Below are 22,599 nucleotides of genomic sequence, written 5' to 3' on the forward strand. Positions count from 1 at the left end.
GGACGTGGTCACCCACCACTTTGGCTTTCTGGGAAATGTCCTTGATTTTGGTCAGCATGTCTGTGGAGAAAGGGGACCCCTGACCGTACCCCGAGGGGTGAGGGCAGGCCAGGGCGGGCCAGCGCTGCTGGTGTCCCCACCCCGGGAAGGGACCCTCCCACCCTCCCGCATCCCCCTGGCCCTTTCTCTCACTCAGCAGCGGCTCCTGGGCGCGTTGCAGCCGCTCGGCCGTCTGGTTGAGGGCGAGCTCTGCCCCGCACGACAGCGACTCGGCGGCCTGGGAGAAGTTGTGCAGGATGTTGGTGCAGGGGCCCTGCACGGCCATGCCCAGCGCCAGCAGCAGCATCAGCATCTTCCCCTCCCCTGCAGGGACAGCACAGCCCTGGGGCTCAGCTGGGACCCAGCACCCCCCCAGCACCCCCCGCCCCAGCTCCTGGGAGCGGGACCAACCGCCTGCTTACTGGTGAAGATGTGGGGCAGCGCCAGCAGCACGCTGACCCGCACCTTGAAGGAGAAGGCCATGCCCAGCCCCAGCCCCGCGCCCAGGGTGATGGTGGTGACCAGGCAGTACCAAATATTGTGGCCCTGCGCCAGCAGCACCACAGCCCCATACACGCTGGCCAGTGCCATGCCCAGCACGAAGCCACCAGCGCTGCGGGCCAATTCCTGCGCCTTGCTCGCCTCCTTCGGCCCGGGAGGAACCTGCTGAGGTTGCCTGTTCCCGGACTGTGGTGCTGGGCTCTTCTTCCGGCCCCTCAGCCATGAGACCAGCCCCATGCTGGGCTGAGCTCTCCCAGGCTCCCGGTGCTCTCCAAAGGCTCTGGGGACAGGGATACGATGGGCAGAACGGGCAGCTCACAACGCGCCAGGTCCTGGGGAGCATCTCACCGTTTCCAGGGAACATCTCACTGTTGTCGGGTCCCATTGCCAGGGAGCATCTCACCGTTGTGGGGTCCTGTTGCCAGGGAGCATCTCACCGTTGTGGGGTCCCAGGGAGCATCTCACCATTGCCAGGACGAGGGCACAGAGCCATGGAGCCGGTGATGGCCCCTGGGCGAGAGTACTTGGCTGTGACAGAGGCACCCAGGAAGGAGAAGCCCCCCAACACGAGTAAGATCCCTCTCAGCCCGCTCCCCGGCCGCGGCTGCCCGTGGGCAGTGGGTGAGGGCAGGGCTGACACCTCCCTCCCCACCCAGCCCTGAAGCGAGTGGTGGTCTCGCTGCTGCCTGCCCTGTGCAGCGGTTCCTCTGGAGCCGGCCAGACCAGTACCGCAGCAGCAAGTTCTTCCTGGACGCCGGCGTCGGGACCCTCCTTGGCCTCGGTGAGTGTGTCCGGTGCTGGGCACGGCGAGGGGCCGGTGGCACTGGGAGCTCAGGGCACATTTGTGGGTGTTTCAGGGCTCTCCCAGCTCCTCATCGTCCCCATGAACATCATGGAGACGCGCAAGCTGCAGCTCTCCGGCGTGCTGACGGTGAGGATGGGGCTGGGAGGGGACTGTGGTGATGGGGGCTGTTGTGGGCCCTGGGGGGTTCTCTGCGGGACCGTGGGGACAGCTCTCTGCTCCCTGCAGGGCTGACTGCCTTGGGCTGGGCCACGTCCCCCCACTTTCGCTGTGCCAGCCTGCTCATGGGCCCCAAATTCCTGGGCAAGGAGGGTCGAGTCTACATTCTCTCCTTCGTCCTCGCTGCCATCTACAATGGTAGGGTCTCCCCGTGTCCCCGTCCCCCTCGGCAGAGTCCTGGGGGCTGGTGGGGTCTGAGCCACCCCTGCCAACACCAGGGCCCGTGGCCAACGTCTGGCACAACCTGGAGGAGGTGACGCGCTCGCTGGGCTGCGTGGCGGAGCTGCAGGTCAACCACAGCCGCCAGCTCTGGCGGGTGACGATGGCCCCCATGCGCGGGTGATGGAGGACATGGTGGTGAGGCAGGAGGGGTCCTGGGGGGTGGGGGGTGGGACAGCGGGAACGGAGCTAAACCTCTGTGTGTCCTCCCAACCCTGGCAGCGGAGCGGGCAGACGCTGAACACGGAGATGCAGAACATCTCACGCGCCTTCATAGCGCTGAACGAGGAGGTGGCCAGCGAGGCGGGGTACGACCTGCGCCAGCAGCCGCAGCTGAACCCCCGCTCGGCCACCAGCACCCAGCAGCTGTACGAGAGGAAAACTAAACTGCGCTGCAACTGTGAGCGGGGCGGGCAGGAGGCTGGCAGCGCGCCGGGCAGGGGATGGGGCTGCTGCAGCCCCCCCACTGCTGGCCTTGCAGGGCACCCTGGATGGTGTCCGGGCCAGCGGGGCTGGGGGTGTCCGGGCAGCTGAGGGCTCCTGCTCCCCCCAGATGTGATCGAGTTGGGCATGAAGCGCTGCCGGGACTGGTTCAGCAAGAAGCACGACGTTTGCATGGCCCAAGTGCGCGTGCCCATCGTCAGCCACTTCGTCTGCCTGCCCATGAAGTTCACTTTCCTCTGCAACATTGTCCAGGGTGAGTGACATGTGGGACCCGCACCCCGTCATCCCTCGGTGAGGTGGCTCAGCTGTGCCGCCTGCAGCCCCCCGGGACAGCGGCCACAGTCTGTGCCAGGGCGATGCCGACGGGGTTGTGGCTCTGCCGGCATTGTCCCCGCTCTGCCCCCACTGTCCTGCTCTGTCACTGTCCCCACCCTGTCCCCGCTCTGTCCTGCTCTGTCCCTGCTCTGTCTCACTCTGTCCCCACTGACCACGTTCTGTCCCCACTCTGTCCCCGTTCTGTCCCCACTGTCCCCACTCTGTCCCTGCTCTGTCCCACTGTCCCTGCGCTGTCCCCGCTCTGTCCCTGCTCTGTCCCTGCTCAGTCCCCACTCTGTCCCCACCCTGTCCCCACTCTGTCCCCACTGTCCCCGCTCTGTCCCCTTTCTGTCCCTGCTCTGTCCCTGCTCTGTCCCCGCTCTGTCCCCACTCTGTCCCTGCTCTGTCCCTCCTCTGTCCCTGCTCTGTCCCACTCTGTCCCCACTGACCACGTTCTGTCCCCACTGTCCCACTCTGTCCCTGCTCTGTCCCCACTCTGTCCCCACTCTCCCGCTCTGTCCCCATTCTGTCCCTACTCTGTCCCCGTTGTCCCACTGTCCCCACTCTGTCCTGCTCTGTCACTGTCCCCACCCTGTCCCGCTCTGTCCATGCTCTGTCCCTGCTCTGTCTCCACTCTGTCCCCACTGACCACGTTCTGTCCCCACTCTGTCCCTGCTCTGTCCCCACTGTCCCTGCGCTGTCCCCGCTCTGTCCCCGCCCTGTCCCCACTCTGTCCCCACTCTGTCCCTGCTCTGTCCCCACTCTGTCCCCACTCTGTCCCCACTGTCCCCGCTCTGTCCCCGCCCTGTCCCCACTCTGTCCCCACTCTGTCCCCTCTCAGTCCCGCTCAGTCCCCGCTCTGTCCCCGCAGTCATGCGCAGCTGGTGCCAGGACAGGATCCCTGTGGATGGCAACTTCGGGCAGATGTACGACATGGTGAACCACTCCGTCAGCAACCTCAGCCAGGATTTCAGCTCCGAGGTCGTTTTACAGGTGGGTGCCCCGTCCCCTCCGCCAGGGCCCGGGGTGGGGGCTGGATCCTGCTCAGCCCCGCGGCCCTCCGCTGCAGGAGGAGCACCGTGAGATGATGTCGGGCATCAACGTCTCGGCGGAGCAGCTGATGGAGGAGGTGACCTCGCACGTGCGGCAGCACGGTGCCCGCCTGAACCGGGTCGTCTCCTTCTTCCGCCTGCTGCTCTCCTACACCTTCCTCCTCGTCTTCATCTCGTGAGCTCTGGGGTGGGGAGGTGGAGGGAGCACCCCCGTGCCAGCTGCAGGGCATGGAGGGGTGAGGGTCTCCTTTGGCAGCAGGTCGGGGCGGGGGGAGCGCAAAGACAAGGGGGGGGTCCTGAGGGGCTGCAGCCGGCCCTTCACCCCCCCAGACCCCCCCCCCCCTCTTGCAGGCTTTCTCCTACACCAAGCGGTACTGCCAGGACATCTGCTTCGACAACCTCTACATCACCACCTACTTCCACCAAATCGATGCTCGCCGCAGAAAGCAGGTGAGGGGGGAGAAGGGGCAGAGGGTGGCCCCCATCCCCGGTGGGGGTTTCGGGGGGCTGCGCTGAGCTGCCCGGCTCCCCCCTCCCGCAGCACAAGCGGACGCTGCTGCCCCTGCACCCGGCAGAGCTCTCGGCCGTCATCTTCCCGTGTCGCCTGACCGTGCAGGCGCCTGAGCTGCGGAACTTGGTGAGGGGCCGGCAGGGGGCTGGGGGGGGCCGGGGGGCTTTTGGGTTGACCAGCGCTGAGGGATCTGGTGGAGTTGGGAACGGTCAGGGTGAGGTTCATGGTGGGACTGGAGGAGCTTCAAGGGCTTTTCCAACCCAGATGAGTCTGGGGTTCTGTGACTGGGGGGGGGGGGGCAGGCTGTGGCAGACCCCATTCCCTGCAGGTGCTGGAGCTGCTGGAGTGCATCCCACCGCTGCTCCTCCTCCTCCTCTCCTGCGGCCTGGAGACACGTGCTCTTCACCATGCTCAGCATCATCCAGCAGCACTCCTTCGTGCAGTACTCCTTCCACAGTGAGCCCCCGGCCCCCCCGTGCCCTGCAAGGCTCACCCCTCCCCTCCGTCCACCTCTCCAGCCCCACAGCCCCCCCCATACATGCTCTCATCCTGCAGGCAGCCACCACTTGTCCGTGCAGGTGACAGGGACGTCCCTGATGGCTCGGCTCCTGAGAAGCACCGTCGGGGCCCTCAACACCTCCTCCGACACCCAGCTGGAGACGTCCAACTTCGGTGACACCCCCCAGCCTCCCCCGCCAAGCTCCATGGCCTGGCCACCCCTGCCTGCGAGAGGGGCCGGGGGGGCTATATCCTGGGAGGGGGGGCTCAGCGCTGTCACTTTGTCCCCAGCCTGCCTGCCGCAGCCGCGGGGCATGAGGAGGCAGCAGTACGTGGGCAGCTGCCTGCCCCTGGCCGTGCTGGTGCTGTTCTGCCTGGCCCAGGCCTACACGTACCGCCTGCGCCGCGCCATCGCCGCCTTCTACTTCCCCAAGGTGAGCTGGGGGGCAGTTTTTGGGGTGGCCTTGGTGCCTCCCAGGCCACCCTTCACGGTCTTCGCCAGCGCAGCGGGAGAAGAGCCGCGTGCTTTACCTCTACAACAAGCTGCTGCGGCAGCGGCAGAGCTTCGTCCGGCGGCAGCGGAAACGCATCGCCCGGCGTGAACGGCACCGCCCGGGATTGGTGAGCGGAGGGATGGGGACGCGGGGCTGGGGGGGGTCCGCTGTGCCCCTGCTCCCGCTCAGCCTGAGCCCCCACCCACCGCCATGGCCCCGGTCCCGCCGCAGGGGACGTCGTTGCTGCAGCGTTGGCCGTGGCTGCGCCGCTGGATGCGCCGGAGCTGCACAGTGTGCGGGACCCCCGAGACCCCCCGGCATCGGGTTTGCCCCGCGGCGGCCTGCGGAGCCCCGTACTGCGGGTGGTGCTGGAGGGAGGCGGGGGGCACGTGCCTCGCCTGCACCCCCGGGGAGCACGGCCTCTCCCAGGACAGCAGCGAGGAGGATGCGGGGTACGCGGCCTGAGGGCACCCTGCAATAAAGGCTGCGACACCCCCCCGTGAGCGGTGTGAAGTGGGGTCTGGGGGGGGGGGCATCTGCGGGGGTGGGGGTCTCAGGGGTACGGAGAAAGGGGGTGTAAGGGTGACCAAAGTGGGGAAATGGGAGGGTGGATGATGTGTGGGTTGGGGAAGGCGGGGTTTCACGGGGGGGGGGGGGGGGTGATGGGGGGGAGGTCTCTGCTGTGTGAGGTGATGAGGGTGGGGGTCTCACTGTGCCGGGTGATGAAGGTGGGGGTCTCTGGAGCTCGGGATGGGGAGGGTGGGGGTCTCAATGTGCTGGGTGATGGAGGTGGGGGTCTCTGGAGCTCGGGATGGGGAGGGTGGGGGTCTCAATGTGCTGGGTGATGGAGGTGGGGGTCTCTGGAGCTCGGGATGGGGAGGGTGGGGGTCTTACTGTACCGGGTGATGGAGGTGGGGGTCTCTGGAGCTCGGGATGGGGAGGGTGGGGGTCTCAATGTGCTGGGTGATGGAGGTGGGGGTCTCTGGAGCTCAGGATGGGGAGGGTGGGGGTCTTACTGTACCGGGTGATGGAGGTGGGGGTCTCCGGAGCTCGGGATGGGGAGGGAGGGGGTCCCGCTCCGCAGCAGCAGTGAAGGGGTCTCCTCCGCAGCACCCCGGGCAGTGGCAGCCGGTCCCGGCGCAGACGGAGCCGCCGCTGCGCGGAGCCCCGGAGCCGCCCCCGGGGGCGCGGCCGCCCCGGCCCCCCCCGCGCCGGCCGGGCTGGGCGTCGCCGGCGGAGCGGCGGCGGGGCGGCGGGCGGAGCCGGGCGGGGGCCGGGCAGGAAGTTCCTCCTCCCGGGTCGGGCCGGGCCGGGCCCGGCGGCGGCGGCGGTGGCGGTGCCATGCGCGGCGGGGGCGCCGGCGGGGGCGGCCGCGGCGGGTCAGCTCGGGAGCCGCTTGCCCGGGGCCACCGGGCCCCGCTCGGGCTGCGGGAGGGCGATGGGGATGCGGGCGCTGCGGCTGCTCCTCCTCGCCGCGGGGCTGCTCCTTGCCACCGGCACCGGGGGCACCGGGAGCGGCGCAGGTGAGCGGGGACGGTGGGTGCCGGGGGGGGGGGGGGGGGGGGGGGGGGGGGGGGGGGGGGCCGTCGGTCCGTGTCGCCCAGCCCGGGGGGGGTCCGCTCCTCGGCTCCTCCGGGGCATCGCGCGGGGACCGGCGGCAGCCGGGGAGGCGGTGGGGGTGTCCGTGCTTGGCGGGGGGGGTCGGGACGGGAGCGGGGGGTCGCAGCCCCGCGGGATGCTCGGTGCCCCCCCCCGGGGGACCGCGGTTTGGTGCAGCCGCCGAGCCGTGGGGACCGGCGCTCCGGGGGCTGGTGGGGCCGTGGGGAGCGGGGTCTGCGGGGGACCCCCGTCCCTCCAGCATCCTCCGGACCCCAACAGGGCGGGGGTGCCCTGGAGAGCCGGGGGGGGGCCTGCGCGGGGGTGAGGGACTCTGGGCCAGCCGGGCCGGTCCTCCCAGCCCTGCCCCCAGTCCCCGAGCTGGTTGTACTGGGCAGCCGGGCCGGGGCTGACGCAAGGCCTGGCAGGGGACCCCGGGAAGCCCCTCCCGAGGCCCTGCGCTCCCCATCCCCCTGCCACCTCCCACCGCGGGGGTCACCTCCAAGTGTCCCCCAGGCTCCGCTGGGAGCCGGCGCCCTGGGTAGCGCGGCCGGGCGATGCTTGGGGCTTCGCCCCGGGGGCACCCCAGGAGCTGCTGGGGGGAGCGTGGGAGCCCCCCCGTTCCTGCTCCCCACCCCGAAGCCCCTGCCCTGGCCCTGGGGGGCCGTGCTGTGATGGGGGGCTGGGGGGGAGCGGGGTGTGCCGGAGCTGCTCTGGGCCCCGTGCAGGTGACAGCTGGCGCCAGCGCCGTGCAGAATTGGGACACTCCTGGTACGTGACCCCGCGGGTCCTGCGGGACAACCGGACCCTCAGCCTGGCAGAGGCGACCCAGGTGAGCCCCCGCCCGCGTCCTTGGGGTGCTCGTGCCACGTGGGGGCTGCCTGCAGCCCACCACCTCCCCCTGCCCCCTTCCCAGTGCAGCAAACCCAGGTCCCCTGGCCCCAAGTCCCTGGGGGTCTGAGCACCCAAGGGCAGTGGGGAGGGGGCCCCCCAACAAATCCCCCTTCCCCACCTGATGCCGAGAGGGACCTTGGTGGGTCAGGGCACCCACCCCGCGCCCCGCGTTCCTCCCGGCTGGGGCGGAAGGGCCCAGCCCGCCCCGTAGCTGTTGGGAGTCTCTCCGGCGTTTCCGCCGCGCTGCACCGGGCAGGAAGCGCGGGGGGCGGTGGGGGGGCCCCGGCTCTGTCCCACTCCCCCCCACCACCCCCTTCCCCAGCACAATGAGCCGGGGAGGGAGGGACGCTTCCTGCGGGGCGCGAGGGTGGGGGCCGGGGCGGGCAGGGGATCCCTTCCGCCCCCTCCCTCCAGGCACACGCCAGGGCCAGGCGGGTCCCCTGGCCCCCCGCCGACACCCCGCTGAGGTCACGGCGTTTCAGAGGGTGTGTGGGGATGGGAGGGGACCCGCAGCTTGGGGCGGGGGGGGGGGGGGTGTTCTTCTGTAACTGTTGCCTGTGGCAGGGGGGGTTCCCTGCCCGGCTGCGGGTCCTGCTGGAGCTGGAGGGGATGCGGCTGGTGCTGGAGCTGGAGCAAAACTGGTGAGTTGGTGGCTGGCTGGGGCAGAGCAGGGGTGGGAGTGGGATGGGGGTCCCAGGGGTACCGTATCCATGAAGGGTGTGTGCAGGGTGGGGTTCCTGTGGGCTCCGTCTCCATCCATGGTGCACAAGGGGTGGGGGTTTTGGGGACCCTCTCTCCTTCCATGGTGCACATGGAGTGGGGGGGTCCCTTGTTCCCCTTCTCCATCCGTGGTACGTGTGGGGTGGGGGTCCCAGGGACCCTGTCTGCATCCACAGCGCAGCCACAGCTGGTGGGGGAGGTACCAGGGTCCCCGTTTCCAGCAGTGGGGTGAGCTGGGGGATCCCTGCTGTGGGGGTGACACATTCCTCTGGCAGGGAGCTGGTGCTGGGCACCGGGGCGCTGCTCTACTACCTGCCCAATGGCACGCAGGTGACGCAGGAGGCCAGCGAGCAGGTAGGATCTGGGCATGTCATGTCCCCAGTGGCGTCCCCAAGCCATCCCCATGATCCCTGGGGACCCCAGTATGGGGGTGGCTCCTGAGTCCCCCCCCATTCTCTGCTGCAGGAGCACTGCTGCTACCGGGGGACGGTGCGGGGCTTCCCCGGCTCCTGGGCCAGCCTCTGCGCCTGCGCTGGACTCAGGTGAGCCCCCGGCCCCCCGCAGTCCCTGAGCCCGGCTCCCACCGTGCTGCTGATGCCTCCTCTCCCCTTCCCCAGTGGCCACCTGAGGCTGTCAGAGACCAGGAGCTACGGGCTGGAGCCGGCGGCCGGCAGCCCCCTGGGGCAGCACATCGTGTACCGGCCACGGGAGGTCCGGCTGGCGCCACGGGCCTGTGGGCAGGGCCCTCTGGACCCTCCCCAGGCGGCGGCAGAGGTGACAGACCCCCCCTGGCCACAGAGGGTAGGTCACCCGTGGGTCTTAGCCCCACCGGAGAGGGTCCCCTCGGCCACCCCCTGACCCCCTCTCCTCCCCAGGGCAAGCGGGCGGTGGCGGAGCAGCGGTTCGTGGAGCTGGTGATGGTGGTGGACCACGCTGCGGTGAGTGCTGGGCACGCGTCCCCGGTGCAGGGGCTGCCCTGCTCCCCCCCAGCCCCCCTGACGCCCCTCCCTGCACCCCCAGTTCCAGAATTACCCCGACCTGCAACGTGTCCGCACCCGCACCCTGGAAATCGCCAACCAGGTGGACGTGGTGAGTTGCTGCCGTGACCTGCCGGGCACCGTCCATCCCAGCCCGGTGCTGGGCTCGGCTGTCCCCTCACTGCTGTGGTGCCAGGGGGGTCTCTGACCCCCACCCCATCCCCCCCCCAGTTCTTCCAGCCGCTGGGAGTGCGGGTGGCCTTGCTGGCGGTGGAGGTCTGGAGCGAGGGCGACCAGTTTGCGGTGGGCGGCAGCGCTGGGGCCGTGCTGGAGCGGTTCCTGCGCTGGCGCCGGGAGGAGCTGCTGCCCCGGCTGCCCCACGACAACGCCCAGCTCCTGACGTGAGTGGGGGACAGGGACGGGGACGGCGGGGACAAGGGGCGCAGGCAGCTCTCCCCCACCCCTGCGCTGTCTCCCCAGGGGCACCCACTTTGAAGACGTCTCGGTGGGGACGTCGGCTCAAGCCTCCATGTGTTCCCCCGCACGCTCCGGGGGGTCAGCATGGTCAGTACCCCCGTCCTCGCCACCGTCCCCCTGCTTCCCTCCCACCCTGACCCTCCCCACTGTCCCTCAGGACCACTCGGTCAGCGTCCTCGTCGTCGCCTCCACGGTGGCCCATCAGCTGGGGCACAACCTGGGCATGCGGCACGACAGCGCCGGGCGCTTCTGCGACTGCAGCGACGTCCGGCAGGACCGCGGCTGCATCATGGCATCACCCACGGGGTGAGGGCAGCGGGCAGGGCCGCGGGGGGCTGGGGACGAGCCCCCTCCCCGCTTTTATCGACCCCTCTCCGGCTCCACAGGCTGACGCCCGGCTTGAGCTTCAGCAACTGCAGCCGGCAGGACCTGGAGCGCAGCCTGCGGCGGGGGACAGAGCTGGTGCCTCTCCAACGTCCCTGAGCCCCGGCGCCTGGCCGGGAGCCCCCGCTGCGGGAACCGCTTCCTGGAGCCGGGCGAGGGCTGCGATTGCGGCCTCAGCGTGGTACGGAGAGCGGGGGGGGGCTCTGGGTGGGTTGGGGTTCCCCCCTGCAGCCACGCACCCCCCCCTTCTCCTGAGGCTGGGGCTGCCCAGGGGCGCCGTGGCTCTGCTCAGGGACGCCGTGGCCTGGCCCGGCTGTGGAGCTGGCAGGGGGGTGCTGGTGCCACGCGCTCACCGCGACCCCCGTGCCGGCAGGAATGCACCGATCCCTGCTGCAACAGCAGCATCTGCCAGCTGGTGCCTGGGGCCGAGTGTGCCACGGGGGACGCCTGCTGCCAGGACTGCCGGGTACGTGGGGACAGGCAGGCAGCGGTGCTGGCACTCCAGCTGCTCCCTGGAGTGGGTTTCTTGGGGGTCCCCGTTCATCTGACTGTACCCCCCTTGCTCCCCCACCAGCTGCGTCGCGCCGGACACCCGTGCCGGGAGCCCCTGGGCGAGTGCGACCTGCCCGAGTTCTGCGACGGGGTCTCTCCGCGCTGCCCACCCGACACCTTCCTGCAGGACGGGCAGCCCTGCGCCGGCGGGCGGGCGCTCTGCTACGGCGGCGCCTGTGCCACCTACGAGGGGCAGTGCCAGCAGCTGCTGGGGGCAGGTACGGTGGGGCCAGGGCGGGGGTCAGGGGCTGGGTGGGGGTGCTGAGGCTTGCTGCCCCCCCCCCCGCTGCAGGCGCCGGCCCCGTCTCCAGCTCCTGCATGGCCTCCCTGAACGCGAAAGGGGATGAACGTGGGCACTGCGGGCGGCTGCCCAACGGCTCCTACGTCGCCTGCGCCCAGCGGTGAGTGCCAGCTCCAGCTCGCTGTCCCTCCCCCCCGCGCTATGTCCCCCCACCCCTGACCCCTCTGTCTCTGCAGGGACGCCGGCTGCGGGATGCTGCAGTGCCAGCGCAGCAGCACCCATGGGGACAGACCAGAAGGGTCCTGCCAGGGGACCCTCCTGCCCAGGGATGAGGATGTGAGCGATGCAGCCATGGTGCTGCCCGGCACCGCCTGTGGCCCCGGGAAGGTGAGTGCCAGGGTGGTGGGAAAGGGCCCGGGGAGCAGGGGGGTGCTTGCCCGGTGCTGACACCCCGTCCCCCCGCAGATGTGCCTCCAGCGCCAGTGCCAGGACGTTTCCACGCTGGGTGACCAGCAGTGCCGGAGCAAGTGCCACGGGCACGGGGTGAGTGCGGGACCGGGGGGTGGGTGCTGGAGGTGGGGGCCTGCCGGGGGCTGAGGCTCGGTGTCACCCCCCTCAGGTGTGCAACAACCACGGGCACTGCCACTGCGAGCGGGGCTGGGCCCCCCCGACCTGCGAGAGCCCCGGCGCGGGGGGCAGCCAGGACAGCGGCCCCGCCGCCCTGGAGCGAGGTGAGGGCCAGAGGCAGGCAGGCGCCGCGCAGAGAATGAGGCTTTGTGTGGCCGGAGCTGGTGTGGGGTGCAGCGAGGGGGGGGCTGACGTGCCAATCTCCGCAGGGGGGAGCGCCCTGCCCACCGCCCTGCTGCTGAGCGCGCTGCTGGGGCTGGCCCTGGCGCTGGGGCTCTGCTACGCCCGCCGCGCCGGGCTGCACAAGCACCTCTGCCAGCTCGGCAAGGGGACGTCCTGCCAGTACAGGTACCGGAGCCGGCGGGGACTCGGGGAGGGGTGGGGGGGACACACGCGGGTTGTCACGCGTGCCTCGTGCATGTGTGCGCCGTGGCAGGGAGCGGAGCTGCATGTGGGCACGCACACGCGTGTGGCGGGGCAGCGGGGCGCGGGCACGTGCGCGTGCACACGTGTGTCCCGCGGCGGCTGAGCGAGCGCTGTGCATGCGTGTGCCCCCGGTGAGTCCGTGTGCGTGTGCATCCCCCCCCCGCCCCTCCCCGGCGCAGGTAGCAGACCCTGTCATGCATCGTCACTCCATGTCACCGCGGTTCTTCCCTCCGTGTCACCGCAAGTTCCTCCCCCCCCACGGCTGCCTGCCCGTCCCCCCCCAACCCCAGCCCCGGGCTGAGCCCCCCCACTCTTCTCCCCACAGCGCTGAGACCCGGGTGCGATTCCTGGGTCCAGAAGCCCCAGACGGCTGGAGCGGGTAACGTCACTGCCGGAGCCTGGGCGTGGGGCTGTCCCTGAGCCATCCTGCTTCGCAAGGCCTCCGGTGCTGCGATCTTCCCCTGGCAGTGCCCGGGGGGTGTGGGGCAGCCCCGGGGTGCAGGGTGTCGCATCTTCCGGTGCTGAGGGGTTCGTTTCTCTTGGGCTTCTGCTGGTGTCGGTGTCTCTTGGTTGCCGTGTGGGCTCCTCCGACCACCCGGAGCGAGCGGGGCCTGATCCTGCCTCTTCCCTGCAGGATCTCGCAGCCGGAGCCCCGGTCGGGCAGCCAGGGCCCCCCTGAACGCCCCCGGCCCCCGCAGTGGCGTCAGGCCACGGAGCTGCAGGTCATGCACAGCAGCAAGGTGAGAGCGGGGGGGGGGGGGGGGGGGGGATGGAGGGGGGTGCTGGTGAGGGTGATGCTGTCGCCGTGGTAACAGGCTGTGGTTGCCGTGGGTACCGGGGTTCGGGCTGGTTGTTGCCGACGAGGCATCCCCGGGTACCAGCTCTGAGCATCCCTCCGCGCCGGGGCCGCGTGGTTCGGCTCCGCGGCACCCCGGGACAGGAGCAGCCTGGCACGGCCCCGACCCTGCTGCTCCGGTCGGTGCCCTGTGCTGGGCTCGGTGCCCGGCTAGGGGCCGCGGTGGCCACTCAAGCCGGGGCTTGGTGACACGGGGCTGAGCCCCACTGTGGCATGGCGGGGGGGGGAGTGTCTCTGCTTCGCGGCGGGAGGGGGGTCTCCGCATGCTGCACGGCTTGCCCCGCTCGGGGGCTGCATGGCGCCTGCCCCCTCTCCCTCTCTCCGCAGCCGGCTGCCCTCGGCTCGGCCCGGCCCGATCCGCCCTCCCGGCCTCTCCCGCCGGACCCTCCTCCCAAGGTAACGCCCGGGCCGGGGTGGGGGTCCCGGCCAGCACCCCCGCGGCCACCGCTGCATGCCTGGCTGCGCACCAGCTCTCGGGGACCTCCGTGCCACGGCTCCCGGTGCCCCCCGCACGGGAGAGCCCTGGCCGCCCCCAGAAAATCCCTCCTGCCTGGCGGGAGGCTCATCCCCGCACCCGCCGCTCCCCGAGCTGTCTCGCTGTCCCCCGCTGTCTCACTGTCCCCCGCTGTCTCACTGTCCCTGCTCTCTCTGCCCAGGCCCCCCCCTCGGACAGGCCGCCCCCCCCCACACGCCCGCTGCCCGCGGACCCCGTGGCGCCAGGCACTCAGGTAACGGCAGCACGGCGGCGGCACCAGCAGCGTGTGGGGCAGGACGGCGTGTGCCTGGGCCGGTGGGGGCCCTCCCTGGGGTAAGGGAGGTGGTTTTCCCCCCCCCCAAGCCCAGCAGGGGGGGGCTTGGCCCGTGGGGAGCTTTGACACCCCCATTCCCCTGCAGCCCCCAGGTCCGGCCAAGCCTCCCCCGCCTCAGCGGCCGCTGCCCTTGGACCCCCCGGGGCCTTCGCACCCCCACAGCGAGACACCCCCTGGTCACCCCTACGTCACGGTGGTTCCCTCCAGGTGAGGGGGGGCGGGGGGGGCTGAAAGGGGCCAGAGCAGGGTGCCAGGTTTGGGGGGGGGGGCGGGCAGGGCAGGAGGCCAGGCTGGGGGGGCTGCAGGTGACCAGAATGGGGGGGGGGGGGGGGGGGTACCCAGAGTGGGGTGCAACTAGGGTCTGTAGGGGACAAAGGGGGGGGGCTGTGGACTGCGAGGCTGGGGGAGCTACATGCCACCAGAGTGGGGTGTTGGGGGGGGGGCAGGATGGGGGGCTGTGGGGGCCCAGAGTGGGGTACGAATGAGGGCTGTGGGGGGGCCGTGGGGTGCCAGGCTGGGGGGGCTACATGCCACCAGAGTGGTGCTGGGGGGGGGGCACAGCAGGAGGCCAGGCTGGGGGGATGGCAGGGGACCAGAGTTGGGGGGGTGGGGGGGAGAGCCGGGAGGAAGGGGGGGACCAGAGCAGGGGCCGGGGGCTGCAGGGGAGGCTGCGGGGAGCCCGAGCAGGGGTCCCATCGCCCCCCCTCTCTCCCCCAGGCCGGCCCCCCCGCCGCCCGCCGCCGCCCAGCGGGAGGCCTGAGCCGCGGGCCGGGACCGCCGCAGCGCTGGAGCCGCGGGGAAAGGCCTCAGCGCGGGGCCTCGCCGCCCGCTTGTCCCCCGCCGACGCCAATAAAGGGGCTGTGAGCTGCCTCCCGCTGCCTCCGCCGCACCGGGGGACCCGGGGCGGGGCGGGGCGGGGGGGACAGGGACGGGACGGGACGGGAGAGGCCGCCCCGGCTCCCGCCGAACTACAACTCCCGGCAGCCCCCGCGGCCGGCACAGGAAGTTCCGCCCCCGCGCCGGAAGTGGCTCCGCCCGCCGGCGCCCCCTGGCGGCCAAGGGAGCGGGGGGGCGGGGCCCCCCGGAGCCACGTGGGCGCGGGAACCGCCCGGCGGCGGGGGGACACGGAAGGGGGGGGACACGTGTGTGTGTGTGTGTGCGGGGACACGTATGTGTGTGTGTGGACACGTGTGTGTGTGGGGACACGTGTGTGGGGACACACATGTGCAGGGGGTGTGTGTGCAGGGACATGCATGTGCAGGGACACACGTGTGTGCGGGGACATTGGGGACACATGCATGTGCACGGGGGTGCGGGAACGTGTGTGCACGGGGGGGTGTGTGTGCGGGGACATGCATGTGCACGGACACGTGTGTGTGGGGACGTGTGTGGGGACACACGTGTGCACAGGTGTGTGCGGGGACATGTGTGTGTGCAGGGAAACGTGTGTGGGGACACGTGTGCATGGAGGTGTGTGGGGGGACACGTATGTGTGTGCATGGACACGTGTGTGTGGGGACAGGTGTGTGCGTGGACACGTATGTGGGGGGACACGTGTGTGTGCAGGGACATGTGTGCGTGCGTGGACGTGTGTGTGTGCAGGGACACAAGTGTGTGCACAGACACGTATGTGAGAACGAGAACACATGTGTGTAGGGACATGTGTGTGGGGACACAAGTGTGTGCACAGACACTGTGGGGACACACACATGTGCATGTGTGTTTGCAGGGACACACGTGTGTGTGGGGACACATGTGCGTGGACAAGTGTGTGGGGACATGTGCGCACGGACACGTGTGTGCAAGGACACATGCATGTGCACAGACACGTGTTTGTGTGGGGAGACATGCGTGTGCACTGACGTGTGTGTGCAGGGACGTGTGTGTGCAGGAGCTGCCCTGTGTGCACAGGGGCAGGTGTGTGCGGGCACATGCATGTGCACATATATATGCATGTGCAGGAGCCACCCCCTGTGTGTGGACACGTGTGTGTGCATAGACATGTGTGTGCAGGAGCTGTGCTGTGTGCAGGGATCCCCCCAGTGGGCACATACACATGTGTGTGAAGGGCCACATGTGTGCAGGAGCCATGCTGTGTGCAGGGACACGTGTGTGTGCAGGGATGCACGTATGTGCAGGGACACGTGTGTGCAGGAGCCATGTGTCTGCCATGTACACATGTGTGTGTGCAGGAACCGCCCTGTCTGCGCAGGGACATGCGTGTGCAGGGACATGAGTGTGCAGGAGCTGCCCGGTGGGTGCACACGTGTGTGCAGGGATACACATACCTGTGGGGACACACGTATGTGCATGGACACACGCGTGCAGGAGCCACCCCATGTGCACAGACACATGCATGTGCACGGACACACATATGTCCACGGACACATGTGGGGGGGACACACGTATGTGCATGGACACACGTGTGCAGGAGCCGCCCTGTGTGCACAGAGACACGCGTGTGCAGGGACACATGTATGTGGGAGCACATGTATGTGGGGCACACGTATGTGCACGGGCGCACGTATGTGCACGGACACATGTATGACCACAGGCACATGTATGTGCATGGACACGCGTGTGCAGGAGCCGCCGCGTGTGCAGGGACACATGTATGTGGGGACACATGTATGTGCACGGACACATGTATGACCACAGACACATGTATGTGCACGGACACGCGTGTGCAGGAGCCGCCCCGTGTGCACCGACCGGCACCACCTCCCCCGCCCGGTCCCGCCGCTCCTGCCGGTGCCGGTGCCGGTGCCGGTGCCGGTGCCCGGCCGAGGGAGGGGCGGGCGCGGGGCCCCCCCGGTGCCGGGGCCGGTCGATGTCCGCGGGACCGGGGGCGCCGGGAGGCCGCCGGGTCGATCCCGGGGGTGCCGGTGCCGGTGCCGGTGGGCGCGGGGGGGTGGCCGGGGCCGGGGGTGGCGGGGCCGCCCCCCAAGGGTTAATGGCACTCGGGGAAGTTGCCGGGCGGCGGCCGCGGCGCGGATTGGCCCGAAGTTGGCGGGGCGGGCCGGTTCGTGCCGAGCCCCGCCGGGCCGGGCCGCCCCCGCCCCCCGCCGGCCCCGCCGCCCCCCGCCGCCGCCGCCGCCGGCGGAGCCATGCGCCCCGCGCCGCTGCTCGGGCTCCTGCTCTGGGCTCCGCTGCTCTGGGCGCCGCCGCCGCCGGTGCGCGGCTTCCGCCACGGCATCCACTGGAACGGCAGCAACCCCAGGTAGCGCCGCCGCCCCCGCCGGCCCCGCCGCTCTTTGTGCGTCCCGGGCCCCGCCGAGCCCCGGGCCCGCGCCGCCGGGAGGGTCGGGGCGGAGGGCGGTGGGCTCCCGGGAGGGGCGGAGCTGCTGGGCACCGAGCCACCGGGCAGCGCTGGCAGCACCGAGCCCCGGGTGGTAGCCAGCAGGTGAGTGTCCCCCGGTGCTACCGAGCCACCGGGCACCCCTGGGCGTTACCGAGCCTGTGAGTACCCCCGGCGGTGCTGAGCGACACAGGGCGTCCCCGCCGGTCCCGAGCACCAGGGTGGTCCCGAGCCGGTGGGGACCCCCAGGTGGCACCAAGCCCTTGGGTGGCACCGAGCCCGGTGAGTAGCCCCGGTGGTACCGAGCCACCGGGCATCCCCAGGCGGTCCCGAGCCGCTGAGTACGCCCGGGTGGTGCTGAGCCCCGGGCATCCCCCGTGGCACCGAGCCAGCAGGCACTGCCGGTGGCACCGAGCCCTGGGGTGGCAGCAAGCCGGTGGGCAGCCCCGGTGGCACCGAGCCCCGGGTGGCACTGAGCCCTGGGTGGCACCGAGCCCCTGGTGGCACCGAGCCCCCGGTGGGCAGCCCCGGTGGTGCCACGTCCCCGGTGGCACCGACCTGCCGCGAGCGCGGGTGCCCTCGACAGTACCGAGCTTTTGGGCATCCTCAGGTGGCACCGAGCCCGGGCACAGCTTGTTGGGCAGCTCTGGGCCACTTGTGGCCGGTGGGCACCAAGCCGGGGGTCACCTTGGGTGGCATCAAGCCGGTGGGTGGCACTGCCAGGCCTGCGGGTCCCCGTGGCCCATGTCCCCGCTGGTGGGGGCCACGAGGCGACGGGCCCAGCCGCTGCCGGGCCAGGGGTGCTGCCCGCAGGCTCTGCTGCCCCGTCGGGGGGCCCCGGGCTGGCCCCAGCCCCCCCCCGGCCTCCCGCCTCCATTTTAGGCATTTCCCAGCTCAGGGCTGCTCGGGGGGGGGGGGGTTGCAGGGGGGGTGCTGGGCCGGGGGGCTCGTGGCCTGGGCCCGCAGGTGGGCACAGGCTGGGCAGGGCTGGGGGCACCGATGCTGCCTTGTCCCCCCCCACCCAGGAGTGGGTGGGAGACGCGGGACCCCCCCACCCATGGGTGTCCTGGGAATGGGGGGGGGCTGCGTGTCCCTCCGAGGGGTCAGGGCAGGTCCCCCCCGGCAGCCCTCGGCCCTGCCTGGGCTCGTCCCGGCCAGCGTCGCCCGGCAGGATGCTCTGAGTCAGCGGGCAGCCTGCGCCCGGTCCTGTCCTCCAAGAGCCCCCGGCCTCGGGGGGGGGTGGGGGGGGGTCCCGAGCCCCCCCCCCCCCAGCCTGACAGCGCTGCCGGTCCCAGTGATTAACGCACCGGCCTCCGCCACAGCTGCCAGGACTGTGCCCGGTGTAACCACCGCCCGCACCGGGGCAGGAGGAGGGGGCTGGAATCGGCCGGGGGGGGTCTCCCCGGCAGCCCCCCCCCCTCCCCACGGGATGGGGTGACCCTGCCAGCGCAGGCGGCCCCAGCCCTGCCGGGACGTGCCCAGGCCGCGGCAGGATGCGGCCGGTGGGGCGACGCGGGTGCAGGTAACGGGGGGAGGGGGGGGGGGGTGGTGATGGGGGGGGCAGGGGCAGAGGGGCTCCTGCTCCGTCGCTGTCCCCAGGGCGAGGCAGGACCAAGCGTGTGCACATGTGTGTGTGCACATGCATGTGTGTGCACAAGTGTGCACGCGTGTGTGTGCCTGCAGAGGTGTCTGCTCCACCCCGGCCTGGCCGCACGCGCGGTTCGCCCAGGCGTGAGCTCATGCGCCGCTGCCTGCCCGCGCAGGTACCCGGCCTGGGCCCCCTCCCCTGCCTGCCCGGCCACCAGACCCCCCCTCACAACCCCGTACCCCCTTGCCCTGGCCAGCTGCTCCCCCCCCCCGCCAGCAGCGTTGCCGGTGCAAGCGGCCTCACGCGGGGGTGGCCCCCCTGGCCCCCCGCCGGGGTGTCAGCGCCGATCAGCGCCGGGGGCGATGAGGCGGGTGCCTGGGGCGAGGGGCTTTGTGCCCCGGCTGGCGTGGCTGGGGTCCCCCCCGCCGGCCACAGCGGCCGAGCCCATTCAGCTCCAGCGGCCTGCGGCTAATCCAAGCTGATGCCTGGTTGTGTGGGGCGGGCGGGTGGCCGGGAGCTCTTTTGGCAAAAGCCCGGCTACCTGCTTTGCCAAGGCCGGGGCGGGGAGGGGGGCAGCGGGGCATCCCTTTGGGGGGCACAGCGGGATGCTCCCCGGCTCGCCCTGCCCGGCAGGTTCCTGCAGGACGACTACACCATCCAGGTGGCCATCAATGACTACCTGGACATCTACTGCCCGCACTACGAGGGGGCCGTGCCCGCCGGCCGGGCAGAGACCTTCACGCTCTTCATGGTGGACCGGGAGGGCTACCGTGGCTGCTACGAGACCCCCGGCGCCTTCAAACGCTGGGAGTGCAACCGGCCCCACGCGCCCTTCGGGCCCGTCCGCTTCTCCGAGAAGATCCAACGCTTCACCCCTTTCCCGCTCGGTTTCCAGTTCGAGCCGGGGGAGACCTACTACTACATCTGTGAGTGAATTCGGGGCGCGGGGGGCGGCCGCAGAGGGGGGAGGGTGCTGCCGGGGTCGGGTCCCACCGGCGTTCAGGTGGGAACCGGGTTTGGGGCACGTAGGGGGGTCGGGGTGCACCCAGGATCTGGGGGTCGGGGTGCTCGGGAGGGGCCGGCTGTGCTGGGGCTCTGGGTGCAGCCGGACTTGGGGAGTCCGGGTGCCCTCGGGGGGGGGGGGTGGGATGCAGCCAGGGTTGGGGTGCGGGGGGTGCAGGGAGGGGGGGTGCGACTGCACCCGTGGATTCTGGATGCAACAGGGTTTAGCGTATGTGGGGGAGGGTCGGGGTGCGCGGGGGGGGTCTCTGGAGGCCGCGGGGTGGGGGCGAGGGGGTGGGTGACGCCCCCAAAATCCGCCGGGAGGGGGCGCCCCAGGCCCGGCTCTGGCCTGGCCTGGCCCGGCCGTCGGGGGGGTCCTGGGCCGGGCCGGGGAGGTGGGGGGGAGCCGTGCGGGGGGTGGGGGGGGACACCCGCTGATGTGTCCCCTCTGCCCAGCTGTCCCCAGCCCCGAGAGCACCGGGCGCTGCCTGAAGCTGCGCGTCTCCGTCTGCTGCAGAGGCACCAGTGAGTCTGGCTGGGGGGTAGGGGGGGTGACTGCACCCCAAAAGTCTGGGGTTCCCCCTCCCCTGCCTCTGGGGCAGCCTGGACCCCGCTGGGGGCTACCGGGGCCTCGGGGGTGACACCGGGTGCCCCAGGGCAGCCGCTCACTGACACCGTCGGGGTTTGTTTCAGCACCGGAGCCGGTAACGGAGGTTCCCAATTCGCAGCCCCGTGGGCGCGGGGGGCCGGAGGGTGAGTACAGGGTGGGCAGGGGGGCTGGGGGCTGACGGGGGGGGGGGCTGTGGCTCACCCTGACCTCTGCTCCTGCCCTGGCAGACGCGGTGCCCGCCCGGGGCGTCGTGGCCCCGCTGCAGCCCCGCGCCCCGTGCCTGGCGCTCGCGCTCCTGGCCCTGCTCTGGATCTGACCCCCGGCGCTGCCCATGGCGGGGAGACGGGCTCCTCTGCCCCACCGCCCGCTTCCAGACTCTTCCTCAACCACCATCCTCCCCCTCCCCGCCAAGCCCGTGGGGCAGCCCTGGGTCACGACTCACCCGCCGGACCTCCACAGAGCCGAGCCGGGGCCAGGAGCTCTGGCCTGGAAGGTGAGGGGGGACAGCGGGGGGCTCCGGGGTGGTGGGGGGGGACTGGTCCCCCCGGCCGCACCGCAGCACCCCCTGACAGGGCTCTCTCCCTCCCAGGGACCTCGCTTCCCCGGGCCAGCATTGCCGCCCACCGGCCCCGCCGGCCGCCCTGCCCCGGTGCTGGGCTCCTCGGCGGACGCCTGCTCTGCCCCAGGGCCGTCGCCTCATCTCGTGCCTTCCCCCATGGACCCCCCCCAGCCCCAGGGGGATGGGGACCCCCTCCCCAGGCCCTGGAGTGGGGCAACAGGCGCCCAGCCCCGCTGTTGCCTTGTCCTCCGGCGAGGACACACCGATCTGTCTTCTGGGAAGACGCCCTCCTCCTCCTGCCGTCACCGGCCCCTACGGTTTGGTTTTAACCCCTGGTAGTGACTGAGCCGAGCAATACAGTGTTTGCAAGATCGCAGCCCCCCCTCCGGCCTCGCGTCGCCCGCGGTCCCCTCCTGCCCGAGCCCACGGTCCCCGTCCCCCAGGGGTGCAGGGACACAGGCCGGGGAGGGGGGAGCTGCTCCCCGGGGGGTGCTTGTGCGTCTCATCGCAACCTTTAAGCCGGGGGTTTAATTGCAGCGATTTGATATTGAGATGTCAGCTCATGTCACGGGGAGAGCTTTAATTACAGACGAGCTGCCTGCAATTAGCGCCTGGCAGCGGGACCCAGCGACGGCCGCTGGCGCCTGGGATGGGATGGGGGCAAAGGGGTGGTGGGGTTGGGGGGGGGGGTCGCTCGCCTGGAGCCCCCGGCCCCGGTCCCGCTTGCTGCCCTCGCCTGGGCTTGGGCTGCCCACGCGGCACTAGTCCTCCGTCCATCTGTCCGTCCCCCCTTCGGATGCACCGCGAAGCGGGGGGGCTGCGGGGGGGGCACGGTGGGGATGTCACCCTTTGCTGACAGGACACCCGGGTGTCTGCGGGGCCAATCTGGTGGCACAGCCGGGTGGGTCCGCGCTGGGGGGGGGGGTCACAGCTCCGGGGCAGCCGCGGGATGGAGCCGGCAGTGGCAGGGCCCAGGCTTGCCGCCGGCGGGAGGGTTGCTCGAAGCTCCTGCAGCGGCTCCTGTCCCCCCCACCCTGTGGGTGCAGCCCCCCCCGCCACTGCCCTCTTTGGGGGGGGCCCAGCTGGGGCTGAGCTCCCCATGGGGCCGCCAGGCAGCTGGGCCCCCGCAGCCCCCTCCCCGCGCAGGCGTTGCCGGCCGCCTGCCGCAGTGGTGCTGGGCACGTCAGACAGGTTTTATGGCTTCTCGGAGAAACTGCTTGGCAAGAGGCTGAGCAAAAGCATCAACCGCGCCGTGCCCCTCCCCCCCCCCCGCGCCACTGCCTGCCCCTCCCCCCGCCGCACCCATCCTCGTACCCCATCTGGAACGGGCAAGGACACCCCGTCCCCAGGGGGGGCAGCGGGGCCTGGACCCAACACGGGGCCTGCGGTGGAGCCCCAGAGGCTGCCGGGGGCAGTGGGGGGGGGTCATGCTTTTGTGGGACCCCACACCCATGCGGGATGCTGGGACACTGTGCCTTATGGGACCCCCTCTGCGTGGGGGTGACACCATCCTTGGGGGGACTGTACCCCCCATGGGGTGCTGGGAGCAACCATGTCCCAAGGGACCCCCATATAGGGATGCTGGGTGGGGGCATCCCCCAAAGGACCCCCCGGAAGGGGTGATGGTGACCTGCGGGACCCCCGTGCAGGGGTGCTGGGGGGCTGTGCCCTGCGGGACCCCCATACAGGGGTGCCAGGGGGGTGCCCATCTCGCTGGCCCAGCCCCTCGGGGCTTTCCTGGGGTGAGGCCAAGGGGTCCCTGTGGGGACCCACAGGTGGGTGCGGGGTCCAGGAGCAGGGGGGGGTCCCTGTCCTTGAGCGGGGGTTGCTTGGTATGCGGGAGCCGCTGCCGGCTTCAAATCCCATCGACTTCCAATGAGCAATGCCAT

At 71.4% G+C, this 22,599-nt stretch overlaps 4 protein-coding genes across 4 annotated transcripts in view; 3 read left to right on the forward strand and 1 right to left on the reverse strand.

Moving 5' to 3' along the window:
* DCST2 (DC-STAMP domain containing 2) overlaps positions 1–1,008 on the reverse strand; it is a 4,350-nt gene extending 3,342 nt beyond the window's left edge. The window contains 4 exon segments of the mRNA XM_074809512.1: positions 5–60; positions 193–363; positions 462–820; positions 944–1,008. Coding sequence (XP_074665613.1) covers positions 5–60; positions 193–363; positions 462–820; positions 944–1,008 — 651 coding nt within the window.
* An 895-nt stretch (positions 1,009–1,903) lies between these two features.
* DCST1 (DC-STAMP domain containing 1) lies at positions 1,904–5,559 on the forward strand. Its single transcript, XM_074809513.1, has 12 exons — positions 1,904–1,918; positions 2,003–2,180; positions 2,334–2,477; positions 3,411–3,532; positions 3,609–3,755; positions 3,943–4,041; positions 4,133–4,239; positions 4,431–4,558; positions 4,658–4,774; positions 4,892–5,034; positions 5,108–5,221; positions 5,284–5,559. Exons 1-12 carry the CDS (start codon positions 1,904–1,906, stop codon positions 5,557–5,559), a joined length of 1,590 nt encoding a protein of 529 aa, XP_074665614.1.
* Positions 5,560–6,407: 848 nt separating this feature from the next.
* ADAM15 (ADAM metallopeptidase domain 15) lies at positions 6,408–14,523 on the forward strand. Its single transcript, XM_074809335.1, is given in 26 exon segments — positions 6,408–6,617; positions 7,419–7,522; positions 8,149–8,225; positions 8,580–8,658; positions 8,770–8,846; positions 8,922–9,105; positions 9,180–9,242; positions 9,325–9,393; positions 9,513–9,682; positions 9,762–9,849; positions 9,916–10,064; positions 10,145–10,208; positions 10,210–10,323; positions 10,516–10,608; positions 10,717–10,912; positions 10,987–11,095; positions 11,172–11,322; positions 11,401–11,478; positions 11,555–11,666; positions 11,772–11,910; positions 12,314–12,367; positions 12,623–12,728; positions 13,172–13,240; positions 13,501–13,572; positions 13,739–13,860; positions 14,371–14,523. Coding segments are annotated over 26 exon segments (2,667 nt in total). The 5' UTR covers positions 6,408–6,532; the 3' UTR covers positions 14,414–14,523.
* Positions 14,524–16,745: 2,222 nt separating this feature from the next.
* On the forward strand, positions 16,746–20,606 carry EFNA4 (ephrin A4). Its single transcript, XM_074809396.1, has 5 exons — positions 16,746–16,873; positions 19,173–19,465; positions 19,998–20,066; positions 20,235–20,294; positions 20,379–20,606. Exons 1-5 carry the CDS (start codon positions 16,761–16,763, stop codon positions 20,465–20,467), a joined length of 624 nt encoding a protein of 207 aa, XP_074665497.1. The 5' UTR covers positions 16,746–16,760; the 3' UTR covers positions 20,468–20,606.
* Positions 20,607–22,599: the final 1,993 nt, after the last annotated feature.

This window comes from Strix aluco, chromosome 30 (genome assembly GCF_031877795.1).
Source record: "Strix aluco isolate bStrAlu1 chromosome 30, bStrAlu1.hap1, whole genome shotgun sequence".
NCBI lineage: Eukaryota > Metazoa > Chordata > Aves > Strigiformes > Strigidae > Strix > Strix aluco.

Coding starts and splice junctions, on each gene's coding strand:
- DCST1 (XM_074809513.1), top strand. Junction 2,478..3,410: donor CCTCTGCAACATTGTCCAGG/GTGAGTGACATG, acceptor CTGTCCCCGCAG/TCATGCGCAGCTGGTGCCAG. Junction 3,533..3,608: donor GCTCCGAGGTCGTTTTACAG/GTGGGTGCCCCG, acceptor CCTCCGCTGCAG/GAGGAGCACCGTGAGATGAT.
- EFNA4 (XM_074809396.1), top strand. CDS start 16,761: ATGCGCCCCGCGCCGCTGCTCGGGCTCCTGCTCTGGGCTCCGCTGCTC. Junction 16,874..19,172: donor TGGAACGGCAGCAACCCCAG/GTAGCGCCGCCG, acceptor CCTGCCCGGCAG/GTTCCTGCAGGACGACTACA. Junction 20,067..20,234: donor CGTCTGCTGCAGAGGCACCA/GTGAGTCTGGCT, acceptor GGTTTGTTTCAG/CACCGGAGCCGGTAACGGAG.